This window comes from Halyomorpha halys, unplaced genomic scaffold (genome assembly GCF_000696795.3).
Source record: "Halyomorpha halys isolate HHAL.00 unplaced genomic scaffold, Hhal_1.1 Scaffold349.1, whole genome shotgun sequence".
Taxonomy (NCBI): Eukaryota; Metazoa; Arthropoda; class Insecta; order Hemiptera; family Pentatomidae; genus Halyomorpha; species Halyomorpha halys.
In genome coordinates this window covers 577,965-605,341 of record NW_027109825.1, presented here as the reverse complement: position 1 = coordinate 605,341, position 27,377 = coordinate 577,965, and the positions used below count along the sequence as shown (strand labels likewise).

At 28.9% G+C, this 27,377-nt stretch overlaps 1 protein-coding gene and 1 long non-coding RNA gene across 11 annotated transcripts in view; one reads left to right on the top strand and one right to left on the bottom strand.

Moving 5' to 3' along the window:
* Positions 1–27,377, bottom strand: part of unc-104 (kinesin family member unc-104) — a 176,555-nt gene that overhangs the window by 45,051 nt on the left and 104,127 nt on the right. For 6 of the 10 annotated variants that reach the window (XM_067047981.1, XM_067047983.1, XM_067047982.1 and 3 more), the window contains exons 3-11: positions 7,620–7,702; positions 6,351–6,429; positions 6,106–6,275; positions 5,748–5,926; positions 5,358–5,613; positions 4,647–4,804; positions 4,273–4,412; positions 1,840–1,878; positions 1,433–1,474 (exon numbers count right to left, since the gene is read on the bottom strand). In XM_067047981.1, coding sequence (XP_066904082.1) covers positions 1,433–1,474; positions 1,840–1,878; positions 4,273–4,412; positions 4,647–4,804; positions 5,358–5,613; positions 5,748–5,926; positions 6,106–6,275; positions 6,351–6,429; positions 7,620–7,702 — 1,146 coding nt within the window. The remainder of the gene's footprint in view (positions 1–1,432; positions 1,475–1,839; positions 1,879–4,272; positions 4,413–4,646; positions 4,805–5,357; positions 5,614–5,747; positions 5,927–6,105; positions 6,276–6,350; positions 6,430–7,619; positions 7,703–27,377) is intronic. The other 4 variants (XM_067047986.1, XM_067047989.1, XM_067047985.1 and 1 more) reach the window with 3 other exon arrangements.
* Positions 1,418–5,461, top strand: LOC136795900 (uncharacterized). The gene is made up of 3 exons (XR_010843616.1): positions 1,418–1,929; positions 4,687–4,770; positions 5,366–5,461. It is a non-coding gene; the product is annotated as an uncharacterized lncRNA (long non-coding RNA).

The following is a 27,377-nucleotide window of genomic DNA, read 5'->3' as shown; positions in this document are numbered from 1 at the left end:
AGAAATAACTGTGCTTATTATTGTACATTTTATGTCCATTTCTTTTTGCAAATTTTTATAAAATGTGTTTACTTATATTTACATAATTTTTAACCGTGAAGAAGCCCTGCAAAGAGGGGCAAAACGTCGGCAAATAAATATTTGTTAACTATTTTAATTTCTTTTGACGGCATCCCGGAACGTCCCCTTCATATTTTAAAAAACTATTATATTTTTTAAAAAATATAGTTCATATAATGAAACAAACTATTACATTGATTCATCAGCTGAATTTGAAAATGGCATAATTTTAGCCGAAACTTTAATATTTCTAAGTAATAAATGAGATATAAAAGCCAAAATGTCTCCTTATTAAAAATAAATTTTATTAAATAAACATTCAAAAACTGATATCATTCAGAATAATTTTTTTATTAAAATTTGTTTAAAATAAAATATGTGATTCACATAAATTACATTGTTAGTTAGTTATTGTTGATATAAATAGTGGTAACTAAACAATGAATATTTCATTATATTGAATGGGGGAATTTTTGATGTTTAAACAATCAAATGAAGAACTATTTTCAAAACTAGTCTCTTTTAAGAAGACAGTAAACCCTCATTATTATAAACTCGGATACAAAGAACTCTTCGGTATAGTAAATCTCGTTATAGCATAATATAATTAATGTTGTTAATTAAATAATATAATGAACATTAATAATTGTTGAAATTACAGTTTCATTACATTTCTGTACTTGAATGAATAATTATTTATGTTTGATTTATAAAATGAACCTCCTGGATAATACTTTAACAATAACGGTTCGACATAATAAATGATTCCTATATTAACACTCAGAGAAGTTCTTCTTACTCTCTGTTCAATGAATTCCGCAGAAATTCTCAGTTCAGTTCCATTTTAAACAAGTTTAAAAAAGATTCTGGGTCGAAGTTTTTATTTTCTTATTTGGTTTAAAAAGTCAAGAAAACAAAACAAGATAACTTACCATAGGTATGTATAAAATCACTATTACATTGTTTTGCTATGTATTTCGCTTTTATTATTGTATAAACATAATTGTATTTATCCTTAATAAATACATATTGTTTATTTCATCTTTGATCCCTTTTTTTATAAATGTGATTAATTCTATGTCTTTCTGTTTGTATTGTGTTGTTTAAAATTAAAATAAAAAAAATATTTTTATCTACATTATTAACCTATTTATTTTTGTTGTTATTTGGATAGTACAAACTTCCTACAAATAAACATCTGACTTTCTGGTTCCTTTAAGTTCATTACAACAAGGGTTTACTGTATTAATATGAATGAGATTGTAATTTTAAGACAAAAATTATCTTAAATACTTGGATCATGTGGTAACTAAATATTAAATGCGGACAGTGATATAAGCAAGGCAGTGGATGATCGTTTACAATTACTTACTTTTCTTTTCTTTCTCCTTTTCGTAAATGATTTTTCCTTCAGCTCCATGACATAAGATAAAGAAAACGGGACAACTATTACTAACCACACAAATAAACATCAATAAAGCCAAAGCAGTGATTTTGCTATTTTCTTTAAGTATCTTCTCATCAAATATTTTGAGCCTATTGTAATAATTAATTACAAACACAATTACTGTGTTTAACACTTTCAATACTCATAACAAACAGTGTAATTATGAATAGAAATGATGGAATAATGTTAAGTTTAATATTTCAATATTTTCATAAAGATTATGATAGTTTTAAGTTGAAAAATTCATAAATCGTGTAAGAAGAAAGTTTGGAGGCAGTGAATAAAGCAAGGCAATATTAAATGGTCATTTAGGGTTGTACATTATTACTTACTATTGATGTCTTTTGCCTTTTCATAAACGACTTGCCCGTCTGCACCGTGGAATAAGATAAAGAAAATGGGACAACTATTACTATCTACTGGTAAAGTAAAGCCTATTTTACATTTTAAAAAACTAGATCAATAAAAAAATATTTTAAAATGCCAGATTCATAAGTATAAATTTACAGAATATTTACATCGTACAGAGCAAGCCTGTTAACATAGGGAAAAAACAAGTCATAATAATTAAATAAGAATTCATGAAATTTAAGGAAATTAAACATTTTCTAGAAAATGTTAGCTGTTTCTTAATAACTTTCAAACAGCTGTTATATTAATAAACAGCTGTTCAATTTATAAACGGCTGTTCCAGGCCTGCCCTGTACATATTTATCTTATAAAGTTTCAGAAAAGTTTTAATTAAATTTGATGACAAGTATTTTTTGTTAATAAGTGATGCATCTAAAGAGAGCATGAAAAAAAATATATAAGTCATAATAGGTTAAGTGTTTTAGTCTAGTAAACATAGCTTAAAATTTGCAAGAAGCTATAAGTAGGAATAATTTAATTTCTGTCAATAGATTCTTATGTAAAAATTTTAGAAAAATACAATGGTAAAAAGTTTAGCACTCCTTGGAAGTCCTTTTTCCGTGACGTAAAAAAAATTTACCATTTAGAACACAATATTATTCTAAATTTTTTGTACGACGTTTCGGGTTTACCCCTTATTCACGTATTTGTATCCTACAATTGCAACAATTAACTTAATATTATCAATACTTTTTTCTATATATTACATGTATAAAACTAAAATCTATTATAGTCCATATTTAACTCATTTTGTTAATTATACCAATTTTTATCATGAAATATTGTCATGTATATGCCTATAATTAAAATTTGTGCTAGAGGGATAAATGAATGCATCAGTAGTAAAAAACATTATTTAAATGATGTGATGTAGTAAAAAATTTAAATTATATGTATATACATGACAATATTTCATAATAGAAATAGATGTAATTGACAAAATGAGGTAAATACAGATTTTAAGATTTTAATTGTACTTATATAATATATAGAAAAAATTTTTTATAATATTTAGTTAATTGATGTAATCGTAGGATACAAGTACATGAATATGGGGTAAACCTGAAATATTGTATAAAAAATATAGAATAGTATTCTGTTCTAAAAAGAAGTTTTTTTTCACTTCATTATATTGACGAATTAATACGAGTAACTTCGTAGGGAAGAAAATGCAGAACTAATATCGCAGATTTTTAAAAATCACCAACATTTTAAAATTTATTACCTCAACTTCAACTATTACAAGTGGCTGAAATTTCATTATAAACTACTTAACAGTGCATTTAAGAAACATCAATTTGAGCCAGAGTTCTTTATGGTCAATAAGTCTCAAGATAGTTTTTCCAAAACCTTTTTTTTTCTCTAGAAAATGAAAAAAAAAAAAATTTTTTTCCGGAAAATATCATGAAAACTACTATTCTTAGGAAAATAGTCATCATAACTATTTTATAGTGCATTTAATGAGCTTCAAATTGAGATATAATAGGACTCTTTATGTTTACATTTTCCTTGAAACAGTTTTTCAAACACCAATATTCTTTCCCAAATAACGATTTGTGAATTTATTTTGGCAAATATCATGGAAACTTGCTTCATATCATTTAAAAAGCTTCAAATTAGCCCTAGACATCTATGTGTCAAATTCCAGATATCAAACCCTTCTTGAAATATGACTCATTTTTATGTATGTAGCAAAATATTATAATCATATATAGATTTTTATTAGTTGTTCTATAGGAATCAAAATATGTAAAATTAATAATATTTAACAAAATAATATGATAACTCATTGATAATCAGCTTGTTTTGGAAAAATATTAGTGTTTGGACAACTATACCTCAGAAAATATTGAACGTTAATTACTCTATTAGGGTTCAATTTGAATCTCATTAAATGCACCATAAAATAGTTAATAAGATTTATTAATTTTTTACCATTGTCTTTTACAAACAGTTACACATTAGAATTAATTGAAAGAAATTATTTCTAGTTTAACTGGTAATTTTACTGGACTATAAGCCAATAAGAAAACCAAATGACAAACAAAATAATAGGAAACAAACTATTTTAATTTTTTTTTTATATTTTAATAATATTCATGTTTTAAGTTTTTTTTTTATTTCATTAGAAATTAACAATTATAAAAACTTCTCTGATACTCATGAAGCATTAATTCCTCATTTTAAATATTATTAGCGATCCACTTATAATCATAGTGGAGCATCAGTTGCTAATTATAATAATAAAAAAGTTAACACTATAAAAATAAAATCAATATACCTGATAATTACACTCGCTTTCAAATATAATTTTATTCAAACTATTTAAATTAATTTTATTATTAAAAACTCACCTTCTTGAACTTCAATGCCTTCTGCCTTCAAGAGATCCCTCAACCTCTGTATCTCTTCTTTAAGCTCTCGGATAAGTTTGGCATTTGCGTCTTCGTTGACAACAGCTTTGCACATAATCTGTTTTGCTCTGTCAGCATATCTAAAAAATAGAAAAAATATTGCTTTCAGATATGAATGATTTTCAGTATTATAAAATATTTAACCCTTTAACTGCTTTAGTTGCATGTTTGTGGGAAGTGATATCCATTTCTCCATCGCTCTAGCTACCATATATGCGAGTTGTGTTTAATTTAGTCACACTTATCCAACCATCATCCCTGCATCACCTTTAGCGAGTTAAAGGGTCAAAAATATTTTTAAACAAATTAATAACCTTAATGTAGATAAAGTTTCATCGTAGTTGATATCTGCAGGACTTATGGCTGCTATCATAGCAGTTTTGGAATTTCCACCAAGATTTTCTCTTAAAAGCCAAGTGAGAACAGAGTCACGATATGGTATGAAATTTTCTTTTTTTTTTTTCTTAGTCGCCTGTAATTTAAAAATAATAAATAAAATACATGGTCAGATGAGAAAAGAATCAAATATTATTTATAAGTAATATAAAAAGTTTGTTTGGCATTGGATGCAAGTGTTTTACTTCACTCTCCTTTGTTATTAATAATTATAGCCTATTTATTGTAGGAAAATATCTGCTTTGCGAATGTTATGATAACTATAATTTAATTTTTGATTTATTTACTTTGTAAAGCAAAAAATGAAAAACTCAGAACAAATGAAAAATCTAATTTCTGTACTGGAAAGATTGTGTTTCAAAAATATTATTTCAAACAAATTTTTTTCTAATAATTTAAATTAATAAGTAAGTCAAGTAAACATGAAGCAGCCAGTCCTAATATGTTATAAAGAGTTTTGTAAAATAATAAATATTATTAAAATAAATAAGGAATTGTTACTTACAGACTACATCATGAGAGCATGAAAAAAATTATGTATTGATTAATAATAACAATACAATCAATAATAATTTATTTTTTTAGCTTAAGTATTATTAATTTTTAAAATTCAATATAGCTCTACTCACTATTTCAGCAAGGGCGGATATAACTTTGCCGAGAGTAGTCAAACTCTTGTTGATGTTAGCACCCTCTTTTAGCCTGGTACCTTTGGCCCCCGTTGAGTCAGCACGCTCAGATCCGGCCAAGTCAACCAGTGAAATCTTACTGACCTTCTCGGTTGATAATGAAGTAAGATTGTCGTGGCGTTGCTGAGTGAAGAATATTGTGAAAACTGCATGCGATCGGCTGGACGTTTCATTCATATTGGTAGCAGCTACGGTTCTGCAGGAATAAACTATATTAGTTCGACTATATATAAATTAGATAATATTAAATTTGGTAATGTAAAAAAAAAAAAAACAGTAAGAGAAGTAAATAAATAAAAATATATAAACAGATAAATTAAACATACAAACCTTGCTTTGTTTCCTTCATCTATTAAATTGTGGATATCTTCATAACTGGTAACTGCGAGTTTAGATAAGTCTTCAACATAAGGCCCAAGGAGTGGGTGTTCTCTCACACGTAAATTACCTTTGTTTTTAGGATTTAACAGGTCACGAACCCTTTCACAGTATATTTCCATATAACTTACCTATAAATAAATGAAAATATATCCAAAATAGAAGTAAATTATTCCAAAAATGTATCATAACAAAATTAATTAATATAAAAAACTATTGCAAATGTGGAGTATCTTTGAAAAGGGTTGAAAATAACAATTATTTTTAAACTATAATATTATATCAGATATTAAGATTCAACAGGGCATACTTCGACAGAGTATCTCAGTTCTTCATTTGTAGTATTCTTTATTTTGTGAAATAAATCTTTGCAGATCTGTGGTATAATGCCTTCTTGCCCTTCTTCATCTTGGCGCCCCATCATGGTATAGGACTTGCCTGCACCTGTCTGTCCGTAGGCGAATATACAAACATTGTAACCTAAAAAAAAGAATAAGAAATAATTTATTTTTGAAAGTTATTCGTATGTAACTTTCATATTGATATGAACCTTACCCTCGAAAGCATGTTGTAACATTTCTTCACCGATATCCCTGTACACCATAGTTTGTGTGGTGAAATTTGGATCAGTAGGCTATGGTTAAAAAAAAAAAGTAAAATTAAAAATATAGAATTATAAATACAATGAAAAATGTGGTGACTATGTGATAAACAATAGATTATTTTTATCGATGATTTCTAAATTCAAATGGTTTGTTCATTTGTTGGCCTTGTTCATTTCCACAACACACATTCTTGGTCTTCAGACTTATTCACAACAGCCCAATGAACCTTCTTTATCAACAAGAAACAAATCTTTCCTTATCAGATCCTCCATCCATCGCTCCAATACCCTTCCCACCTTCAAATCTCACTTATTCCATCATTTCCTATCCATCCAGTTCCAATGAAGTTAAAACAGATGTTCCTAATTTAAAATCAAACATTGTAAAAAATACTGTATTAATTATATACATAAATAATTGACCGTATTATTTCAAATTATGAAGAAAGTGGTCAGGTTTCAAAAGAAAACAAAATTAGTTAAAAACTATTTTTGTTTTCTTTAGACCATCCCCTTGACCATTTTCTTCATAATACTCTATTAATTTTTTAGATATTTATAATTTTAATTATATTGCTCTCTTGAATATTTTTTTTAAGTTATTAATTTAATGTCTTAAGTATATTTTTTATGTTAAAAAACCTAAAAGTTACTTTATAATGGTATATCATTTTTCCATTATATATTAATTATTTTTTCTTTTATTGGTTACTCTAAAGCTCTAAAGCCTATCCACTATTTTTGTAGCTTTAGTCTGAAGGTATGTGACTCACAATAAAAAAATAATTTATGATTATTACTAAAAACGCCAAATTTCGGTTTTGTAAAGAAAAACATTTGAGTGGAAAGGGAAAAGTACACACACTAGTATATATTAAATATGAAATTTAATCCTACTTTTGATCTGTTCAAGTTTTAATCAATTAATATTAGTAGTCTATTAACAATGTGACATATGTAATGAAGTTCTAACCTATTAAAAATATAATGTATATAATTAAGTTGTAACCAATTAATATTAGTAACCTATTAAATAAGTAACATATGTAATGAAGTTGTAACCAATCAACAATGTAACATATATAATGAAGATGTAACCAATTAATATTAGTAACCTAATAACAATGTAACATCTGGTATGAAGTTGTAACCTACTAACAATATTTTATTTATTTAATTAACTTTAAATAAATATAAAGAATAATTAAAATTGTACTTACATCAATTGAATAATAGGAATAATCATAATTGAAACTCTTGATTGCATCTTTTGTTCCGGGAGGGGCCTTTGGGTTTGCGATTGCTGTAAATAATTTGAAGAAATTAGTTATATAGAAAATTAATTTATAATGAATAATCAATAATTATAGTATACAATGTAATACATATTATAACTACTATTATATACAATATAATATACTATTAAATAATGTGTACTATAATTATATATAATTTAATTTATTGGTCAAACATAGATTATGTCCTCTGTTTATTAAAATACTACAATGATTCAATAAACAAAAAAAATCATTAAAATGATTACAATTGACATTATTCAAGTGATTTTGCAATGATTATGTTGAATAAGAATTTACTCAAACATTGAGACAGAGTTGGACAAAAATTAGTTATAGTCGAAACTAATAGCTAAAGTTGTCATAGATACAAAATTTATTAATCAATGAAGCATTCATGAATAAGAATTGTATCCATGGCAATTTTAGCTATTAGTTTTAACTAAAGCTAATTTTTGCCCATCTCTGCTCATAGAGCTTCATTTTTTATTTTACAATAATGATCAAAAAAATTAATTTAGATTAATGTGAACCGATGAAGAGTCAGGGTTCAGTGCTTTGTAAGGAAGTACTGGTCTTTGAACAAAGGTTATACTAGGAGGTGAGTTGTTCAAGATCATGCTTAACCCCAAAGTTTTCCCCTAATTAAGAGTACCCACTTTATGAGGCTGAGTGGACCCTAGAAGGGCTCCATAACCAACAAGATTTTTGACTCACGGTATCAATAATGGAATAAATAATTATCTGCCAAAGCCGGATTCAAACCCAGGACCTTGGAGCAATGCGCCTTACTATCTGAGCTATCCCACTCTCATAATTCATTAATAATAAGTTAATTTAAAAATTGTTTTTAACTTAATGAAGGAATTATATGAAACAAATAAATTTTGTCCGCAATCAATATCACGTCGTCGGCGTAGATGATGAGCTGTATCACTACAGGATTACGATTTGTTCGTTCCAGGAATGTCCTGTCGGTTCTTCTCTTATAAATGGATACCACTTCATCCATGGGAATGAGAGCAACAATGGGCTTAGGGTGTCTCCTTGTTAGACCCCCTTTACAATATTGAAATAATTTGATTCTAGCTCCTTCAGCCTGACTATTCCTTTGGGCTTTTGATATATAGATTTAATCGCCTCTGTCAGGTTTTTCGGAACATTCTTCATTCTGAGAGCTTCCCATATTTCATCTCGTGGAACCGAGTCAAAGGCCAATTTGAGGTCAAGGAAAGCCAGGTGCATATTTTTATCCAGGTCCCAGGATTTCCATTAAATATCTTATGTTTTCAATTATAATATATGTTTTTGAATAATTTGCATAAATTGTTGCAATTACTTTTTTGATGTATGAATAAAAGCCCCGAAATAAACATAAATAATCTCAGTTATCTCACACGAGGCTCACCCACTCCTATCTTATTTAGAAAACAAACACCTCCGAACTACCAGTATTGTAACAACAATTTGACAATTAGCCATTGTTTCCAAGAATGCCTATATTTCACATCACACCTCAATAGCTTTGGATTAAACCTGGATATTCCAAAAACCCTCAGAGATGATGATAAAATAGTAAAATTAGTATTTCAGTTTTTAAAATCAAAAGGTTTACTGACACAAATATAACATCGAACAGACAAAAAAATAGATAATAATAAAATTAAGAAAAAAAAAATTAAAGAAACATAAGCAAAATTAAATAAGGTATAAATGGTGTTAATGGCCAATGATGTTTTACGCCATTAAACAAAAATAAACTAATTTCAGTTATTAAAAAAAAATTACTGTATAATAAATTATTATATAAAGTCTACAATTTAATTTATATCACATAAAATACATCCTGTACAAGATGAATATATCAAAAAGACTTAAACATAATAGTAAATCTCAATTTATGTCTTGTTAATAATTTAAAAGGATCTAAGAAAACTTTTTTTTCAGAAAAACAAGTTAAAATAAATATTTTTGACATTTCTTCCTTCAGTGAATGTTTAGAAGTTGTAAAAATAAATCTCTAGAGATAATAAATCAGAAATATTTTTAATACAGGCAAATAATTCACAATAATGAACTTCAAAAAGTACAAATAAATTAAATATCTGTCCAGTATTAATCTATTATAAAAACAGTTTTGAAAAATAAAACAAGATTTAAGGAATTTCTAATTTTGACAAAAAGTGTGAATTAATATTAACTTTTTTTATTTTATAGATTAATCAGTTCTTTATTTTTACTTACTTCAATTTTAATCTGTTCATTTATATGTTTACTAAATATAAATAAATCATGTTTCAGCGAATAATAAATTCATTTTAAGAAGATATATTAAATTTTTAATAAAAGAAGCAGTTCCACTTTTGCCCCTTCAAAAAATTGTAGAGACAATACCGCATTACTGAACATAAAAGCGGCTTTGCGAAACTTTTAAATGAAGGGGTAAAAGTTGTTCCAACAGAAACATATTAATAAATTGCTGAGAGAATAAGAGCTGTCTTGCTTATTATTAATTTTTAAAATAATGTTGTGCAATCGATCAATTATTTAAAAAATGAAATATTATAGAGTAAAAATAATAATTTTATACATTACTAAAACATTTTTGTTTCTTTTGTAGTCATATTTACTAATACAAATAAAAATAAATTCGGGCTTTAATTTGACTTCAATTTGTAAGCCTTTCAGTGCCGACCTAGAGCATAGTACAACAACAAAGAATATAGGACCAATTTGGTTGGCACCCCGATAGCTAAAAAATCATAGGCAATAAATAAAATAATAATTTTAACTACCTTTAAAGCAAAATAGAATAAAAAAAAAAATCTGTTCGCGGCTATTTTCAGAAACTATCCGGCTGATATATATATTTTTTAATTTAGCACCAAAATCACAGGTCAACCTATGATGATAATAAATTGTTTTCATTACCATACACCATTTTAATTTTTTTTTGTCTAGTCTTGGTATAATAATTTTAAAAAAACTTTCAGTTTTTTGTTAACTGATATGATAAATAAATTATCTTAATAATAAATCATAGTGAAATGATATATTTTTATAATTTAAGGGTCATTAGAATTGTACAGAGGTAAAGTGGACTTTAAGAACCCGGGTTCAAATCCTGATGTAACAAATAATTATTATTCTGTTACCGAAGCCGTGAGTCAACACATTGGGTTCCGAAGCCCTCCTGGGGAACAATCTGGTGGTTTAGTGTAATCTAAAAAAACAAAAACCACGTCCATGTATAAAAACACAACCGTTGTTTAGAAAATAGTACCTTTTTACAAAGTACTGAACCCCTGACCCTTCGTGGTTCATTATTATTATTATTTGACTCCTAAATTAATCTTTTTGATCATTATTGTAAAATAAAAAATCAATCTCATTAAAATACCAACACCCACAAGTTATTCATGGTTAAATTCTTAAATTACCTTTAATCTTTACTTATTTCCTATTTAACTTTGTATTTTCTATCATTATTTGGTCAAAATGGATGTAAAGTTGTTTTTTTACAAGTTTGATTTTTTCTACATAAAAAGCTTTTTCAAAAACAAAGCTCACATTATTATATTTATAATTTATATAAATATAAATTAGATTTTACATATTTATATTATATAATCTTTATGTTATGATTTATTAATGCTTTTTAGTAGTTCTAGAGTGAAATTAAATCATTTATAACATTTTATAAATTTATTATGAGATTGTATTATCTTGCAATGGTAAGACGATCGCTGTTGGCACTGGTATACTATATTATAATTGTAAGATATCCAAATTAGTGATAAATATTTTTACTACATATGGGAATAGGAGTAGGAATGAAAAGGATATGATAAACTAAGACTGAATAAAAAAAATAAAAATAAAAATCACATTGAAATGTGGCATCTTAATTGACCATTCTTTCAATTTTTAACCTTCAAAATTAAAAAAAAAAATGTATGTTCAAACTTTTAAAAAATAGAATAATATACCTATATTACTACCAGAGTGTATATAATATGAAGATTAACATTTTGGGCAATATTTAAAAAAATATGTACGTTAAAAAAAAAATTAACAGCACTCAGATCGGGTTTATTTTCAAACAATGACTTTTTGTTGTGACAAAGTTTAAAAGGATGAAATTTTACAGACAAAAATGCTATATTGCATTATACTGTTATATAAATATCATGTTTGAGATTTATCTACAAGTAAAGTTTTTAGGATGTTAAATATTAATAACTTGCAAAATCTTTACTTGAAAAAGAAGCCATTTTTTAATGATATATTTTTTAAATAGTGTAAAAATACGTAGGTACATACATCCAAAATAATATGTGTGAGATCAAATTCATTCTGGTAATAATATGTTAAAATTGAAAACTAGTTGTTAAATAATTCACTTCCTTTTTTTCAGTAGAAAATAAAATAATATGGTACAAATTATTTAAATCGTGCATAAAGTAATAGCCAAATGCTTATTTATTTTTACTTATCAATTAATTAATAAAATTAATCAACCAGATTTAAACTATATGGAATAAAACAATAAACATGTATTTCAATTAATCGATATTACATGTTTACTCTTCCAAAGAGGTATAAAAAGAAGAAGGTAGCTGTAATGTAGGGGCAAGTTGGCTAACTGGTCCGTCAATACAACTACGTCATTCTGAATGGTATCGTAGGCGCCGCCCTGACGAAGGCCGTTGTCCGCTTTCTTCTTTACCGCCTTCATTTTATTTTTCTTACTTTATCATGAACTATTTATTGATTATTTCATTGCTGACAATTTTCTTTTCATCTCTATGGAAAATATTTATCAATACTTCTAATATTTTACAATTATAATATAGGACAAGAAACAAATATGATTCAAGAAAATTCCATAATTCTTATATTATCGAAGGCGATTTATTCGTCGTCCATAGCAACAAGGATATATCGTTGCTTAGAAATGGCATCTTACTATTCCCATCAGAGAATAATACGATCTCAAAATAAATTTATAAAACGATATAAATAATGAATTAATTAGTTAAGGTTAAAGTTACTGAAAAGTTTAAAGAAAATATTTATTTATCTTCTATCAGAATTTATTTTATAAATTTTTAGGAAAAATCAGTACTACAACAATCTGCGAGAAATGGTCTCAAGGTTAATAAAGTCAACTGAACTTGGTAAAGACGTAACTATATCTTGAACAAGGATTATACAAGGCGATATCAACATTCAAACATACACCGCAAACCACCAGGTTTATTTCTTAATCCAAGTTTCAGATCTCCACTTTATATAGGCAAGGAGAGGGTCTGATTTATTCGATCAAATAGTACAAGAGCACAAAAAGAGAAAGTCAGTTACTTCTCTCTAATTTTTTATTACTCTAATGAAAACTATACATGATAACGAGTCAAAATTTATGAGTCTGCCATACTTGGCGATAGGTGAAATAAATAACGGCTGTTTCAAAACGTTAAACAAAGAAATCATTTGGAGTTCCATATCTTTAAAACTACCAACAACACCAGAAAACCTAATAGAACATCATTTAAAGTAAAGTAAATTTTCTAAAATATGAGCCCTAATAGAACTATTGACGTCCAATAGTTGCCGAGACATAGCTTTTTGAAAATCAATATTTCATAAAAATGCATTGTAAGATCAATTTTGGGAATCTATGTCACAGAGACCATGAGACGTACAGATGATTTATATCCACTCAGCTCTTGTACTACTATATTATTATGAATGAGGAGAAGATGGTTGGGGGTGCGGTCAATGAAACACAAATAAGTATGATTAACTTATTTTAATGTGATGGTTGGGGGTGCGGTCAATGAAACACAAATAAGTATGATTAACTTATTTTAATGTGCCGACGTTTCGGCTAGAGTTTCTAGCCTTCTTCAGGGCTAAAAACAAAACAAGATAACAACCACAGTAAGTATAGAAAAATAAAATATATTAAAAGAAAGTATAAACAGAATAATTTTACACATACAATGAATAGTTTTACAAAATAGAATTAATATGATAATAATGTATTAATTCTATTTTGTAAAACTATTCATTGTATGTGTAAAATTATTCTGTTTATACTTTCTTTTTATATTTTTTATTTTTCTATACTTACTGTGGTTGTTATCTTGTTTTGTTTTTAGCCCTGAAGAAGGCTAGAAACTGTAGCCGAAACGTCGGCACATTAAAATAAGTTAATCATACTTATTTGTGTTTCATTGACCGCACCCCCAACCATCTTCTCCTCATTTATCATCCACGGTCAACTATCTCTCATAATAATATTATTATGAATTATTATTACATTGTTATATCAACAACGATATGTCGTTGCGTAGCAATGGCATCTTACTATTCCCATTAATGAGAATAAATTATAAATTTATAAAACGATATAAATGATCAATGAATTAGTTAAGGTTAAAGTTATTAAAAAGGTAAAAAAAAAATATTTATCTTCTCTCAGAATGTATTTTTAAATTTTTTAGAAAAACAGTAGAACAATCCGTGAGGAATGGTCTTGCGATTCAGTACTTAGAAAAGACGTAACTAAATCTTGAACAAGGCGATATCAACACCCACGACCAACCGCAGGTTTATTTCATAATCAAAGTTTCAGAGTTTCCGATATACATTTTATAGTTGCATCGATCTACAGCTGGTATAAAAAATAAATCATCAATCATGAACTGACTTGAAGCGATAATTTTTTTTTAATAATTTATTGATTGTTATTTACAACTGTATAAAATATATACAACAAGTAAATTTGCTGTAGGTAACATAGTGACATGGTACAAACATGTGGTGAATCTACCCATTGATAGAAACTCCAATAACATTTCTAGAAGAGAAGATCTCGAGGTCATCTTCATTTCAGACGCCTAGGAGCATTATTAGGTAATGAAGGAGAAGCCAGGTTAGAAACAAGTGGATTTGGGTGGTTAGGAAGTTTATCATGGAAGGAATGGTATCTGGTTCTGGCCAAATCGGCAACATATGGGACATTGAGGTCCTGATGGATGACTTGATTTGTCACAAAGTAAGAAGCACTAAAGATTTTACGAAGGATGAACCGATAAAATAAACTAAAAATTAAATTTTACCTATTTATTTTTTAACTTCGGACGGATTTAACGTGGGAATTGGTGGATTTGAAATTACACTTGTAAAAATGTCATTAGAGGCCTGTGGATCAGTACCCAGCGGCACCACATTCAGGTGTGATATAGGATTTAATTATTAGACGAGAAGATCCCTCATCCAGCTCTTTTTCATTCTTTACGGACGTTATTGGGTATGAGTGTTGTGGCGAGGTCATTCATGAGAGTGTTAGGATGTCGTGAAGATTTTGATGGTTTCGAAAGGGGGAAAAAGTCCTAGTCTATGATTTGAATGATGATCGATCCGTTCTTCGGTCGAATGTCAGTCCATCGTATGTATTATCAAGGGAAAGAGGGCAAGTTTCAAGTCAGAGAGTAAAGATGATCTGAAGTGAATTATAATAATTAATAGAAAATAAATTTATATTTATAATTATTTATAAATATACAACATATGTTTAATTATAATTTAATAATAATCTCTATTTATTCTGGGACTAGTCCCTTTAGAATAACATGACATGCATCGACAAAAGGCATTACTGTCTAAGAGTTTAATACAAAATTAAAAATAAATAAATAATAATAATAACGAAATTACATAACACCATAAAATATAACTAAAATGATAAATTGAAGATGAAAAAAAAAATGACAATATTGAACGATTAAAGAAAATATATAAATCATAGCGTGACTAATTTCTAATCGTATAAATGAAAAATAATCAAACACAGATGAACTTAAACGGAATAATATTTGTTTAAATAAATTAACAAAAAGGAACAATGATTGTTTATATACATATTTACAAGAATAAAAGAAAATCGAAAACATCAAAGGTGGAAACATAATTAAATAATAATAAGGCAAAAAATAATTATAATAAATAAATTCTCTAACTGACATAATACAATTTGACAAAAGGCGTTAATTGATTTTGATAGATGTCGAAAGTGTTAATCTGTAATTCATGAAGAAATAAGTTTGCTCTTTGTCGTTGGAAAGTCAAAGGAACTCATTAACAACAAACGTCACGCCTACACTTAATTTATTCCTCAATTGCTGTGAATATTACAAAGAGAAACTTGGCAACATTTTCTGAATTAGATAATTAAAACATATTATATACCTTTTACGTAAGCGGAACTCGGAACAAATATTTTCTCGTTTGCCTTGGCTTCGTTTCAAAAGGAATAAAATAGAGAATAAAAGAAAAAAATGAAAGAAGTTCCGTTATATTGTTGAAGATCTCGGCCATTAGTAGAGAGCTCGTTAAAAGGTTGCGACAGGAAAAAAAAAAATACAATTTCACAATCTCTTCCTCAATTATTATCTTTTTCAGAGAGAATATTAAGAATTCTTCTTAGGGCTGATGAACCAGGAAGAAAACATTAATCAAACATTAGACGATGAGTCAGAAATCGATATAGCGCAACGAAACTGCATAAATTAATATCGATATATACAACAGAATATCGAAATATAGAATCATTGGATACATATATGATTGTAACATGTGACAATATGTATCAATAATGTGTTCTGTCCGATAAAATAATGCAGAAGAATCATTTCACATCAACCCTACACACTTTTGAACCTTTCCGTTTTAGATTTTCTTCATTTTCTGAAGAGATGAACTTGTAAAAAATTGAAATTTTATTATGAAATGTTCACTCGTTTTTGATTTACGGAACAGTTTTGGAATTGCTGTAGAAACTTCATTAATTTATCTAGAGATTTGGAATAGATATCATTGTACAGTATATTCCATGCTCTTTTATATGATGTGCTACAATATGGGTATTCATAATATGTTAAATGTAAAAACGTTTTACCATGTTAAATGTACGTTATAAGTATAGGATTGTGAGCAGCCCTATTTAAAGTCATGTTGTATATTAAATCCATAAGAGGTCTTACCGGATTTTCTGAGCAACTTGTTTTATAACCTTTCCTCCCAAAACTTCATCTTATTGTTTATTTCTAAGTTTTGATTAAAGTAATTTATTACAACCTGCCTAACATGAGGGAAAAGTAGAAGTTGTGTGAAAGTATGGCCACTAAGTGCCTTTTTGATCTTCTAACTTGAAAGGAAGAGAATCAAGATAAGCTAATTGACAACTGTCATTACATTATAATTATTGTCATACATTGCTTTATTAGATATAAAAACATCCAAAACAATACTAACACAATCTAAAGATAAACTAAGAGCCAGTAACCTAAGACGACAACCAACAAAATGGTGATGAGCTCAGCTGGTCTGTTGTCATTCTCCAATTAACAGATATTGTAACAGACTCTCAACCATGTTATATAGTTTTGAGATGGTAAAAGAAAGAGATATTTCTCCATCTAACATGAATTTTTCCATTTAACACGCTGTAACATGGTCTTTAGCATGAATACCTCTAATAAATAAGTTAATATGTCTTAAGACCTTCAAAATTTTTATTTTCTACAAAAGTAGAAATTTTATAATTTATTCTTTGAATAGGTTGTGTTGATGTAAAACAAAGGATAACATATAAAGGCGGGACGGAAATGGCTTTAGTATTAAAAAATTAAAAACTTGAATCCCACTCTCATAATTTTAAAATATTTACAGTCTGAAAAAATAAATAAATAAAAATTTCAGAGCGGTATACTGAGGCGCAAAATGAGACATACTTCATTTCAAAGAGCGAAGACGGACCACATACATACGACATTCGAACTACCGACTGTGACATAATTTATATCGAGGAGACATAAACTTTTTTGACAGCCTTCAGTACTATACGAACCCTTTATTTAGAACCCTGACACCGATAGGACGGCCACAAAGGTGGCGACACACACAAACAGACTCAGGCTGGACTGAGTACAAGTAACTAAATTATTTTAAACACAAACCTAGTGAACCCTATCACCAACAGACTTTAAACACAAAATACACCTCGTCTCAAATAATCAAATTCATTACCTGAATACAGAAAGAGTCGCAAGTACCTGACGCAACCATAGGGCTTAGAACAAAAAATATTAGGTTTTGAAAATGGCTAACTTATATATTGTTGCGTATAAGATGAAAGAACATGGAATATACTGTGAAATGAAACCTATCCCTTAACTCTAATTAAATTAGGGAAGCTTCTGCAGCACTTTAAAAACTTGTTTTCTATTTTTTAGTCTATTTATTAGTACTTAACTAGAGGATGGTCCAAAAACTGGAGGGGATATAACAACCAAATTGCACATTTCCCCAGGGCTATACCTATATTTCACGTTAAAATCTGAGATAGTTAAAAAGTGTGTAGTGTTGATGTGGAATGACCCGTCTGGTAACAAAATAATCATTTTTTAATATAAGTAATTTATTTACTAACAATACTTTGGTTTCTTCATCCACTGAGATCATTATTACTCATTTATAGCTTGTAAAAAATTTGAAAGCAACAATAAATAAAATTTAGAATATGTAATAGATTTCGCAACAGACCAGGTAAGCTCCACACCAATTTGTATGTAATCTTTGTGATAAATTAGTGGCTCATAATTCGTGTTTGGTAAGTATTGTTTTTGATTTGGAAGTTTTAAAACTCTAATAAAGTAATGGATAAAAATAATAATAAAGTAATAAAAAAAAACTAGGATACAAAACAAGAAAAGAAACATGTGACGAAGCTGTTGGAGATTTTACTACCTCGTAAAGACTTCAAGGTTAGGAAAAAGTTGCACAGAAAATCCGCTTGGAGCTCCCCTGAGTTTAATATATAATATCGACACTAAATTAAGCTGCTCACAATACTATACTTTTAACATTTAACATGTTAAAACGCATTACATTTAACACATCATGAATACCAATACTATCCAACGTTTATAAATAGACTAGGGTTTTAATTATGAGTGCTCTCAGCGAAAAGGTAATTTTCATAGTCCCGAGAGCGAATTCCGAGTTAAAACAAAATGTCCGAATATGTGGAAGTTTTAATATAAATTATTAAATTAATTATATAGTCCTTCCCACTGTTCTCTATGGATGTGAGACGTGGCCACTTACACTAAGGGATGAACAACGTCTTAAGGTTTTCCAAAATAAAGTATTATGCAAAATAATCGGACCAAAAAAAAAGATGAATTAACAGGAGAATTTAGAAGATTACACAACGCTGAATTAAGGGACCTACACCCAGTAAATATAATTCAAGCTATAGCATTGCGGCACGTAATATGGGCATGTAAGGTTGTAGGGCTTAGTAACGAGCGGATCCCTAAAATGTTAATAAACACTGAAACAACGGGTAAACGTCCGAGGGGTAGACCGAAACGTAGATGGGAGAATTGCGTTAAAGCTGATTTAGTGGAATTGGGCTTGGAGAGGGGCATCACTAGAAGGATGTATGCAGAGAGCGTTTGGTGGTATCGGCATCGAACCTTCGGGTTCGTTAAGCTTTTATTATTATTATTATTATTAGTTATATAGCAATCATGTTATATTAAAGTAAAGCCAACTTATTTTCAATATCGTTTATATTTTAATTTTTATTTATAATTTCAGCCATTTTCTTGACGACGTCCGGATAAACTGTCTTATGGTTCTTATACGATCCTATAAGTTTTTCGTTCCAAAAATAAATTTTTTGGTGTTGCCGAAAAAGATCGTTGTACTAATGACTTTACGGAGTAAAAAAGGATTTTTTTTAAAAATAATATAATTAAGGTTTATCATTATAACTCTTTAAATATAAATTTATTTTCGGAACAATAATTTAGTCATGTCACGTGATTCATAGTCATGGAGGCCTTTGGGAGTAGTAACATAGAGGGGGCGAGAAGTCAATCCCTTACGTCACAGCTGCTCGAAAACCAATTCTGCTGACGTAGGCCGTTCCGATTGGCCGAGCCATCATGACGTCATCGATTCAGGAAAAGTGTCACTTTTATAATTACATCCAGAGATTAATTTATACTAACAGGAACAGGAGTGATTATTTTATTTTAACCTTATCTGTTTAATTAGCGAATTTATCTACACCTGTTAAACTGTAACTGACAATCCAACGTCATTAGAATATAATGAGGAAGTACAATACTTCCATCCCATTGGAACGATTAATATTCAACGTAATATCGACATCAGACCACTGTCTGTATATTGATGTAAACAATATATATAGCCACACCATCAATTACTACGATAAATTCTAATTGTAATTTAAATACAACGGTTTTGAAAATATTTTGACTAACAAATGGACACTAACTAGGGGGGGGGGGGCTATGCACGTAGGATTAACGATTTCAATGAATTTTTTTTTTACACTAGATCGTAATATATTAGACATGAGTTTGAGGGTTCTTGTCAATGCGTCCAAGAAGCCAAAAAAAAGTTAGTGTATACTGTATTTTTTATCTAATTTTATGTTATTTACGTTTTCATTAATTGTCTAATACCTTAAATTAAAGTGTACTACATTTTTTAATTTCTTTTTATTTAATTTTTTGTTATTTGCGTTTTCATTAATTGTCTAATACTTTGAATTAAAGATTACTGTATTTTTTAATTTCTTTTATCTATTTTTTTTATATTTTCGTTATCATTAATTGTGTAATACCTTGAATTAAAGATTACTGTATTTTTTTATTTCTTTTTTTCTATATTTTTTTTGTTTATATTTCCATTTTCATTAATTGTTTAATACCTTAAATTAGTGTGAACTGTAATTTTATATTTATTTTTTATTTGTTTTCATTAATTGCTAATACCTTTCTGTATTTTTTTTTATCATTACAATATCTTATTTGCACCTGTAAATCTATTACGATCAGCAAATGAGCTGTGAGCAAATGAGATCCTGGCGTGGGTTGGCATGAGGGAGACAGCACCCAGTGGTGCTACCTCCCCTGACGTTAAGTAAATTATTTGATTACACCAGGAGGTTCCGCATCCAACTCCTCTTCAGCCTACGCCGAGCTACGTCAGGTATGTCATTTGTTGCTATTTGTCGTATAAATTTATTGAATGGTCCATGTAGTGTGTTGTGAAACCTTTTGTAAATCATATGAATGTAGTTTGCGTAGGTTGTTATACTGGTCTCGTTTGGTGTGTTCGTTGCCAGTCTTAAAAATTGTGATTGACAAGTTTGCATTTTTAGCGGGTCCATAAATTTGACAGGCGTAAATCCATATAGGTTTCAGTACGTAATTTTATAAGTTAAGTTTCTGTTTGAGAGCTAATTTAGAACGTCAGTGTGGTATGGATGAAATTCTTGTTTATGTATAGTTTTTACTCTACATTTTATTTTTATTTTCTTTAATTTATTTTGTTCATTATTATATAAATTTTCAAATATTAAATATGTAAGAACATAGTTGTTAGTATTTAATTAATCCTATAGCCATAATAATCATACCCGACAACGTCCTTACAGGAATAAACAAGTGGATGAGGGATTTTCTCATCTAATAACTAAATTTTATATCCCGCCACGTAAACCTAGCCATTACTAGACGAATGGTTTAAACTTTCAAGCCATTACAAAAAACTGATCTATATGACTATAATAAGGCTTATCCTGGACTTACAGTGTTGAGCTTTGGGACTCCACTAAACCTCCGAATTCCTCTCGTATCCAATCCTAAATCTTTCGTAAAATCCTCAATGTTCCTTACTTTGTCACAAATAAAATCATCCATCAAGATTTAATGTTCTCTATGTAACCGATCTGGTCCGAACCAGGTATCAATCCTTCCATTTTAAAATACCTAACCACCCAAACCTACAAGTTTCTAACCTCGCTTCCTTTATCATTCGTGACAATCCTCTGAGGCGTCTGAAAAAAATATGGCATCGAGACCTTCTTATGTAGAAATGTTATTAGAGTGCTATTAATTGGTTGTTTCCTAGAGCCTATATCATACCACTATAAGTAATATTTTTATGTAAATACAGTTGTAAATCCCAATAAATAATTTTAAAAATGCATACATATAGCGCATGGAAAATCGTTAGGTACCGCTCCAGTCATTACATTGTAATAAGTGGTACATACATCGCATTCGCTGATTATAGTCTTAATTTACAAGTATGGTCGTAAGTTACAGATATCGTCTTAAGTTACAGCTATGTTATGAAGTTAAAAAAAACAAAAACTAAAATAATTTTCTAATTTAAACAATATCTGGTATAATAAGCTTAAAGCATTCTCTGAAACATAATATTCTCAAGTGCTACGATAACGAATAACAGAATTGTAAATGTTTCAAGGGAGAGAGGATCTAGGCGTATTTTGTCTGAGGAATAATGGATGCTGGTTAAGGAGGGGCTATAAACTTTATAAGCGATCGGTTCGAGCATTTTTTAAGCTGGCAGCGAGATACTTGCTTTGAATGATGCATCCCTGAACGATAAGTGCCTGTTGCCTGACCCACTTTCGCTCGCATAAGAAGCGACGCATACAACAGAATGCTATCCCTTCTAGAATCGTAAGGGGGTAAGGAACCTATTTATGCCTTCGTTTATAACGGTATAAGCGACACAATTTAGTTAACAATTTAAAACAGGCTGATAAAATAACAAATAACTCTTCTTAAATCCAATATTAACTATAACAGTTATGTCAAGACACTGATATTTTCTATTAATTTCAAATTAACAAAGTGCTGATCGGTTTGGCTAACTGTAACGTTAATTTTAGAAAGGGAATGATTCCAAAATGATATATATTTACTTTTAAAACTGAGGATAAGAGCAAATGAAGTTTGTTGAATGTTTTTATATTATTAATACAACTTCATTTCTAAAAACTGGCGAAGAATTGAATTCAGATGCCTAGGTAAGCCATAATTGTAAACAGATTTTTTTTTATTTATTCAATTAAGTTCACAACTGTATTAAATAAAAAATATAACTAGTAAATTTGATTTGTATAATAGTACATTGGCATAATACAGACTAGTGGAAAATCTACCCACCGGTGGAATTGCAATAATTTAATGTAGAGAAAAATATCTCGAGGCCATCTTCTTTTCAGAAATAATATAAAATTTAACGAAGTTCGATAAATGTTTATATATTATTTAGACAGCTTAATTTCTAAAAAATGTCGAAGAATTATTTTTCAGATGTCAGTGCAGGCAAGAATCGAAATTAAAGCTATCTCAAGACTAATCAAATTTTTTTTATCGCTTATTGCCTAATTTAATATTTAATAACTATTTAATAAACGATTAAATTCAACAAGACAATAAGATAAAGTTTTTTTTTTTTTTACATTTTATGGTTCTGAGGACGCTACGTAACCTTAACGTGTTGAAGATATAGAGAAAATATATAAGGGTAGTTGTTAAGGTTGTATTGATAGAAGAGGAAGACTGCCTACCTCTTTGGAACAACTCTTCAGTTACATCTGTTACATACCATGAGATAGAGCTTAAATGGATCTCTACAATTTTCCCCTATTTGGGATTAAAACAGTATTGTAGGATAAAAAGTGATATAATTATAAATTGATATTACATTCAATACCATCAACGAAGTTAATATGATGAATAAAGGTTCATATTCGTACAAATTTAAATAATGAATGAATGAATTCAATTGAACTAAGAATGATGTCAATAAATGCCTTTTCACTTACAGTTGAATTTTATAACTTAGAAACAATTGATCACTTAAGTGAAATATTGGGTAATGGGTATATTAATTAAATAAAAGAAAATAATTACATGAAGTGGAAATTAATCCTTGCTTATGAAAAATAAAACATGATACAACTATCAATAATAAAACGGTCTTATTTATCATTTCAACCTCATTCTTACACAAACACTTTAACTGTTGGAGAAGGAGAAGAGATATTTACAAAATTATAAAAAAAAAAAAAAAAATCACAGATAGAAAAACAAAGGAGAAATAAAGTATAAAATAATGGGATACAATATGTGTAAGTGATAAAGAAAGACAATATACCAGATGAATGGGGATACAGAGAATTTCTCATTCTCAACACTTATTTAATTATTTTTATATTTACTATCCTTCCTGTTTCATTTATATTCATGTATCTTATCTTTTAATTTATATTCATGTGTTATCTTCTTAAGTGTACTTATATTAATTACTTTGTTATTAATTTTCTATTATAATTTACACTTCTCTGTATCCCCACTCATTGGTATATTGTCTTTCTTAATCACTTACACATATTGTATCCCATTATTTTATACTTTATTTCTCCTTTGTTTTTCTATCTATGATATTTTTATAATTTTGTAAATATCTCTTCTCCCCTCTATTATGTATATTACCATTTATTGTTTACCTAATTTAAATTTTTTTTTATAATATTTACTTTAATTATTGTTTTATTTTACATGATTAATTGGAGGAATGATACACGAAAACAAAAATGAGGCAAAGTAATATAATATATGTGTAAGGAAATAAAGCATCCTTAAAGGAGACAGAGAGAACAAAACGCAGGCGTAAAGCGTTCATTATTGATTAGGTTACGCACCTCGTGTTCCTCCCCTTGACCCATTTTCGGCTGCCGACCTAATTTCCTCCACGTGGTGTTTTGGGATTGTTATTTCCCCCCCCCCAAAAAAAAAACAACACAATAATAAATAAAACGTAGTTCCACCAGGTTTATACAAAGCTAAGTATTGATACGTCTAAAGAAAACTAGGTAAATACAAACTAGGGGTAGATGATCGATTGCCAATCAGACTGAAGAATTCTTGTTTCGGAATAAGTTGAATATTAAATAAATTATTACGAATACTCCCAAGAGTTGTAATGCTAAGTCTATTTTTCATTTCTACTGTTTAGTTTATAATAATTAAATTCCTAACTCAACTCCCTCTCTTTCTTTGTATTTTATTTTGCCATATATTTCAATCTTCACTTTCTTCATTCATGCTGCCCAAATACATCAGGTTGCTACTTTACACAGCATACTTATCAATCCGTAATCGGACATATATAAATTACATATTTTTACATGGTACAAGATAATAGAAAGAAAACTTCTTTTTTTCTCCCACAGTTTTCTTTTACAATTACGAATTTCAGTATACACACCAAATACAAAGATTTCAATTTATTCCTTTTTTTTTCTTTCTCCCTCTTGTCCATTCCATTGCACAATTTTTATTTCATTTGATCCACAAATTCACTTTCCCGAATTCCCCCTCTCAGATCCTCCCCAGTGACCCGTTAAACAAATTCACTATTAGACATCAGTGTGAGATCAAACCAGAGAAATACTAGTCACAACAGTAGATCAGTTTACAGTAAAACAAACAAATAAATACATTTTTCCAAAACAAAACTAATACATAGATCGAAAGGAAAATATAATAAAAAGTTGGTTAAAAGAAATACTAGATTGGATTCATAAGTAAAATAATAATAATAAAATAATTTAATGAATAAATAAGTTAAAACACAAATCGACAGGTCCGCCTATTAAAATAAATAAATAAAACAATAAATAAACTAGCGCTAATTTCCATGCAGATGATGATGTATGATAGATGAGAGTGGTCATTTACAAAACCATCGTAACGCCAGTAGTAATCTATGGGGGAGAAACAAGGCCCTTGACGAAAAAAGCAGAACAGATGCTCAACTCCTGGGAGAGAAAGGTATTGAGAAGGATATGGGGAGGCGTCTCGGAGAATGAAGTTTGGAGAAGAAGAAGGAATGAGGAACTGATAAATTTGTAAGGGGAACCCAGCATCATGTCGTTAATTAAAAGTGTCAGATTAAGATGGTTAGGGCACGTTGAGAGGATGCCCGATGAAAGGATACCCAAAAAGATAGTTTATGGCAAACCAGATGGAAAACGGAAAAGAGGACGTCCCCGGATCAGATGGCTGAACGATGTGGAGGAGGATTTGAAGCTCTTGGAGGTTGGCAGATGGAAGGAGAAAGCAAGAGACCGTGTAGACTGGTTGGCTGTTGTGGAGGAGGCCCGGCAGTGTAGTGCCATAATAATAATAAATAATAAATAGTTAGAAATTGTGGCTCCAATTAAATTTAAAATCGACTCGTCAGCCACTTTTGATGGTCGAAATTGCTGAAATAATTTTACATCCGACCACTGTAAAACAATTAATGGAGGATAGAATACTTTTTTCATTGTTACTTGAACAATTAATTGTCTCAAGTCTACGTCATCTGTTAAATCGTCTACCTCGATAAAATTATTTCAATTACCTCCATCACTTTATTTATTTTGGAAATAAACGGAATAAAACAATACACCTTCGCTAGATAACAGATCTAAATGTAATTATGGAAAGTTCTTTTATTCTTTCTATTTTGTTATAAAATAGCACATTAAACTAGCCTTAATTTAAGTGCTAATAGATTAAGATACCTGTACGCCTCATAATATCCGAAATTAAGATTTACTACAACATTCCACTAACTATGAAAGGTTCCTAGTATGACCGCCTACTTAAAGGAAGATTTCCTCTAAATTCACAGTAAATAAAGTTTACCCCCAGATTTGAAAGTTAACTTCTCTAGTGCAAAGGATAATTATTGATTTTACCCGAGATTTGAAAATTCGTAGTTACATAATATATAATTCATTTAAACAAGCCATTGATGTTAATAATATAGGAGGGATTTGAAAATTATATGGATAAAATGTTCCTATTACTTTGGTCCTTATTATAAAAAATAAAAAAAAGGAGGAAATTAGTTAATTATTGCAAAAAGGGAAAATTGCCTGATAAGTGAGGCACGGCAACCCAGCTAATCCGTCACTGCCTGCGGGGTTGCCTAATTACATTTCATGACGGCGCAACAACCAACTTATTGCGCTGGTGTTTTTCCAATATATTTTAAATTTCACAAACTTTATTCACTAATGTTTTTTTTCTTACCTCCTGTAACAAAAAGAAATAAGCATTTACAAATATATGTTTTGCTGGAATGGTATAATAAGAATGGTTGCCGGGTCAACAGTGATGGCATATGTTTGCCTGGATGCCACTAAATATTTTATTATCATTGTATAATGAAGAACATTGGTTACTTTCTGGAATCTGTGAGAGTGAAATTGAAGAAAAAATATGAAAGATAAACATTATAAACAACTTCGTTTATATCTATTTGAGACATCTGTACGTCTCATAATTCCTGAGATAATGATTTCTCACTATAAATTCACTGACTACTACTTTATCAATATATTTCATGAAATGTTGCTTTTTAAAAAAAAAAATGTATCTCGGGAACTATAGAATGTAAAGAGCTCTATTAGGGCTCGTATTTAAGAAAATTAAATATACTTTAAATGATTGTTACTTTTTTTTTTAGTGTTCAAGGTAGTTTCAAAGATATGCAGCTCCGAAATAAAAATTATTTATTTGTTAACGTTTGAAACAGCCGTCATTTTGAATTCCTGCTAACTATATTTGGAAGACTAATCAATTTGGACTAGTAATTATACATAGTTTTCATTAAAGGAATAAAAAAATTAGGGTGAAATAACTGATTTTGCTTTCCACCGGGCTCTCGTACTATGAGGACTCCCTGATGTTCATGATT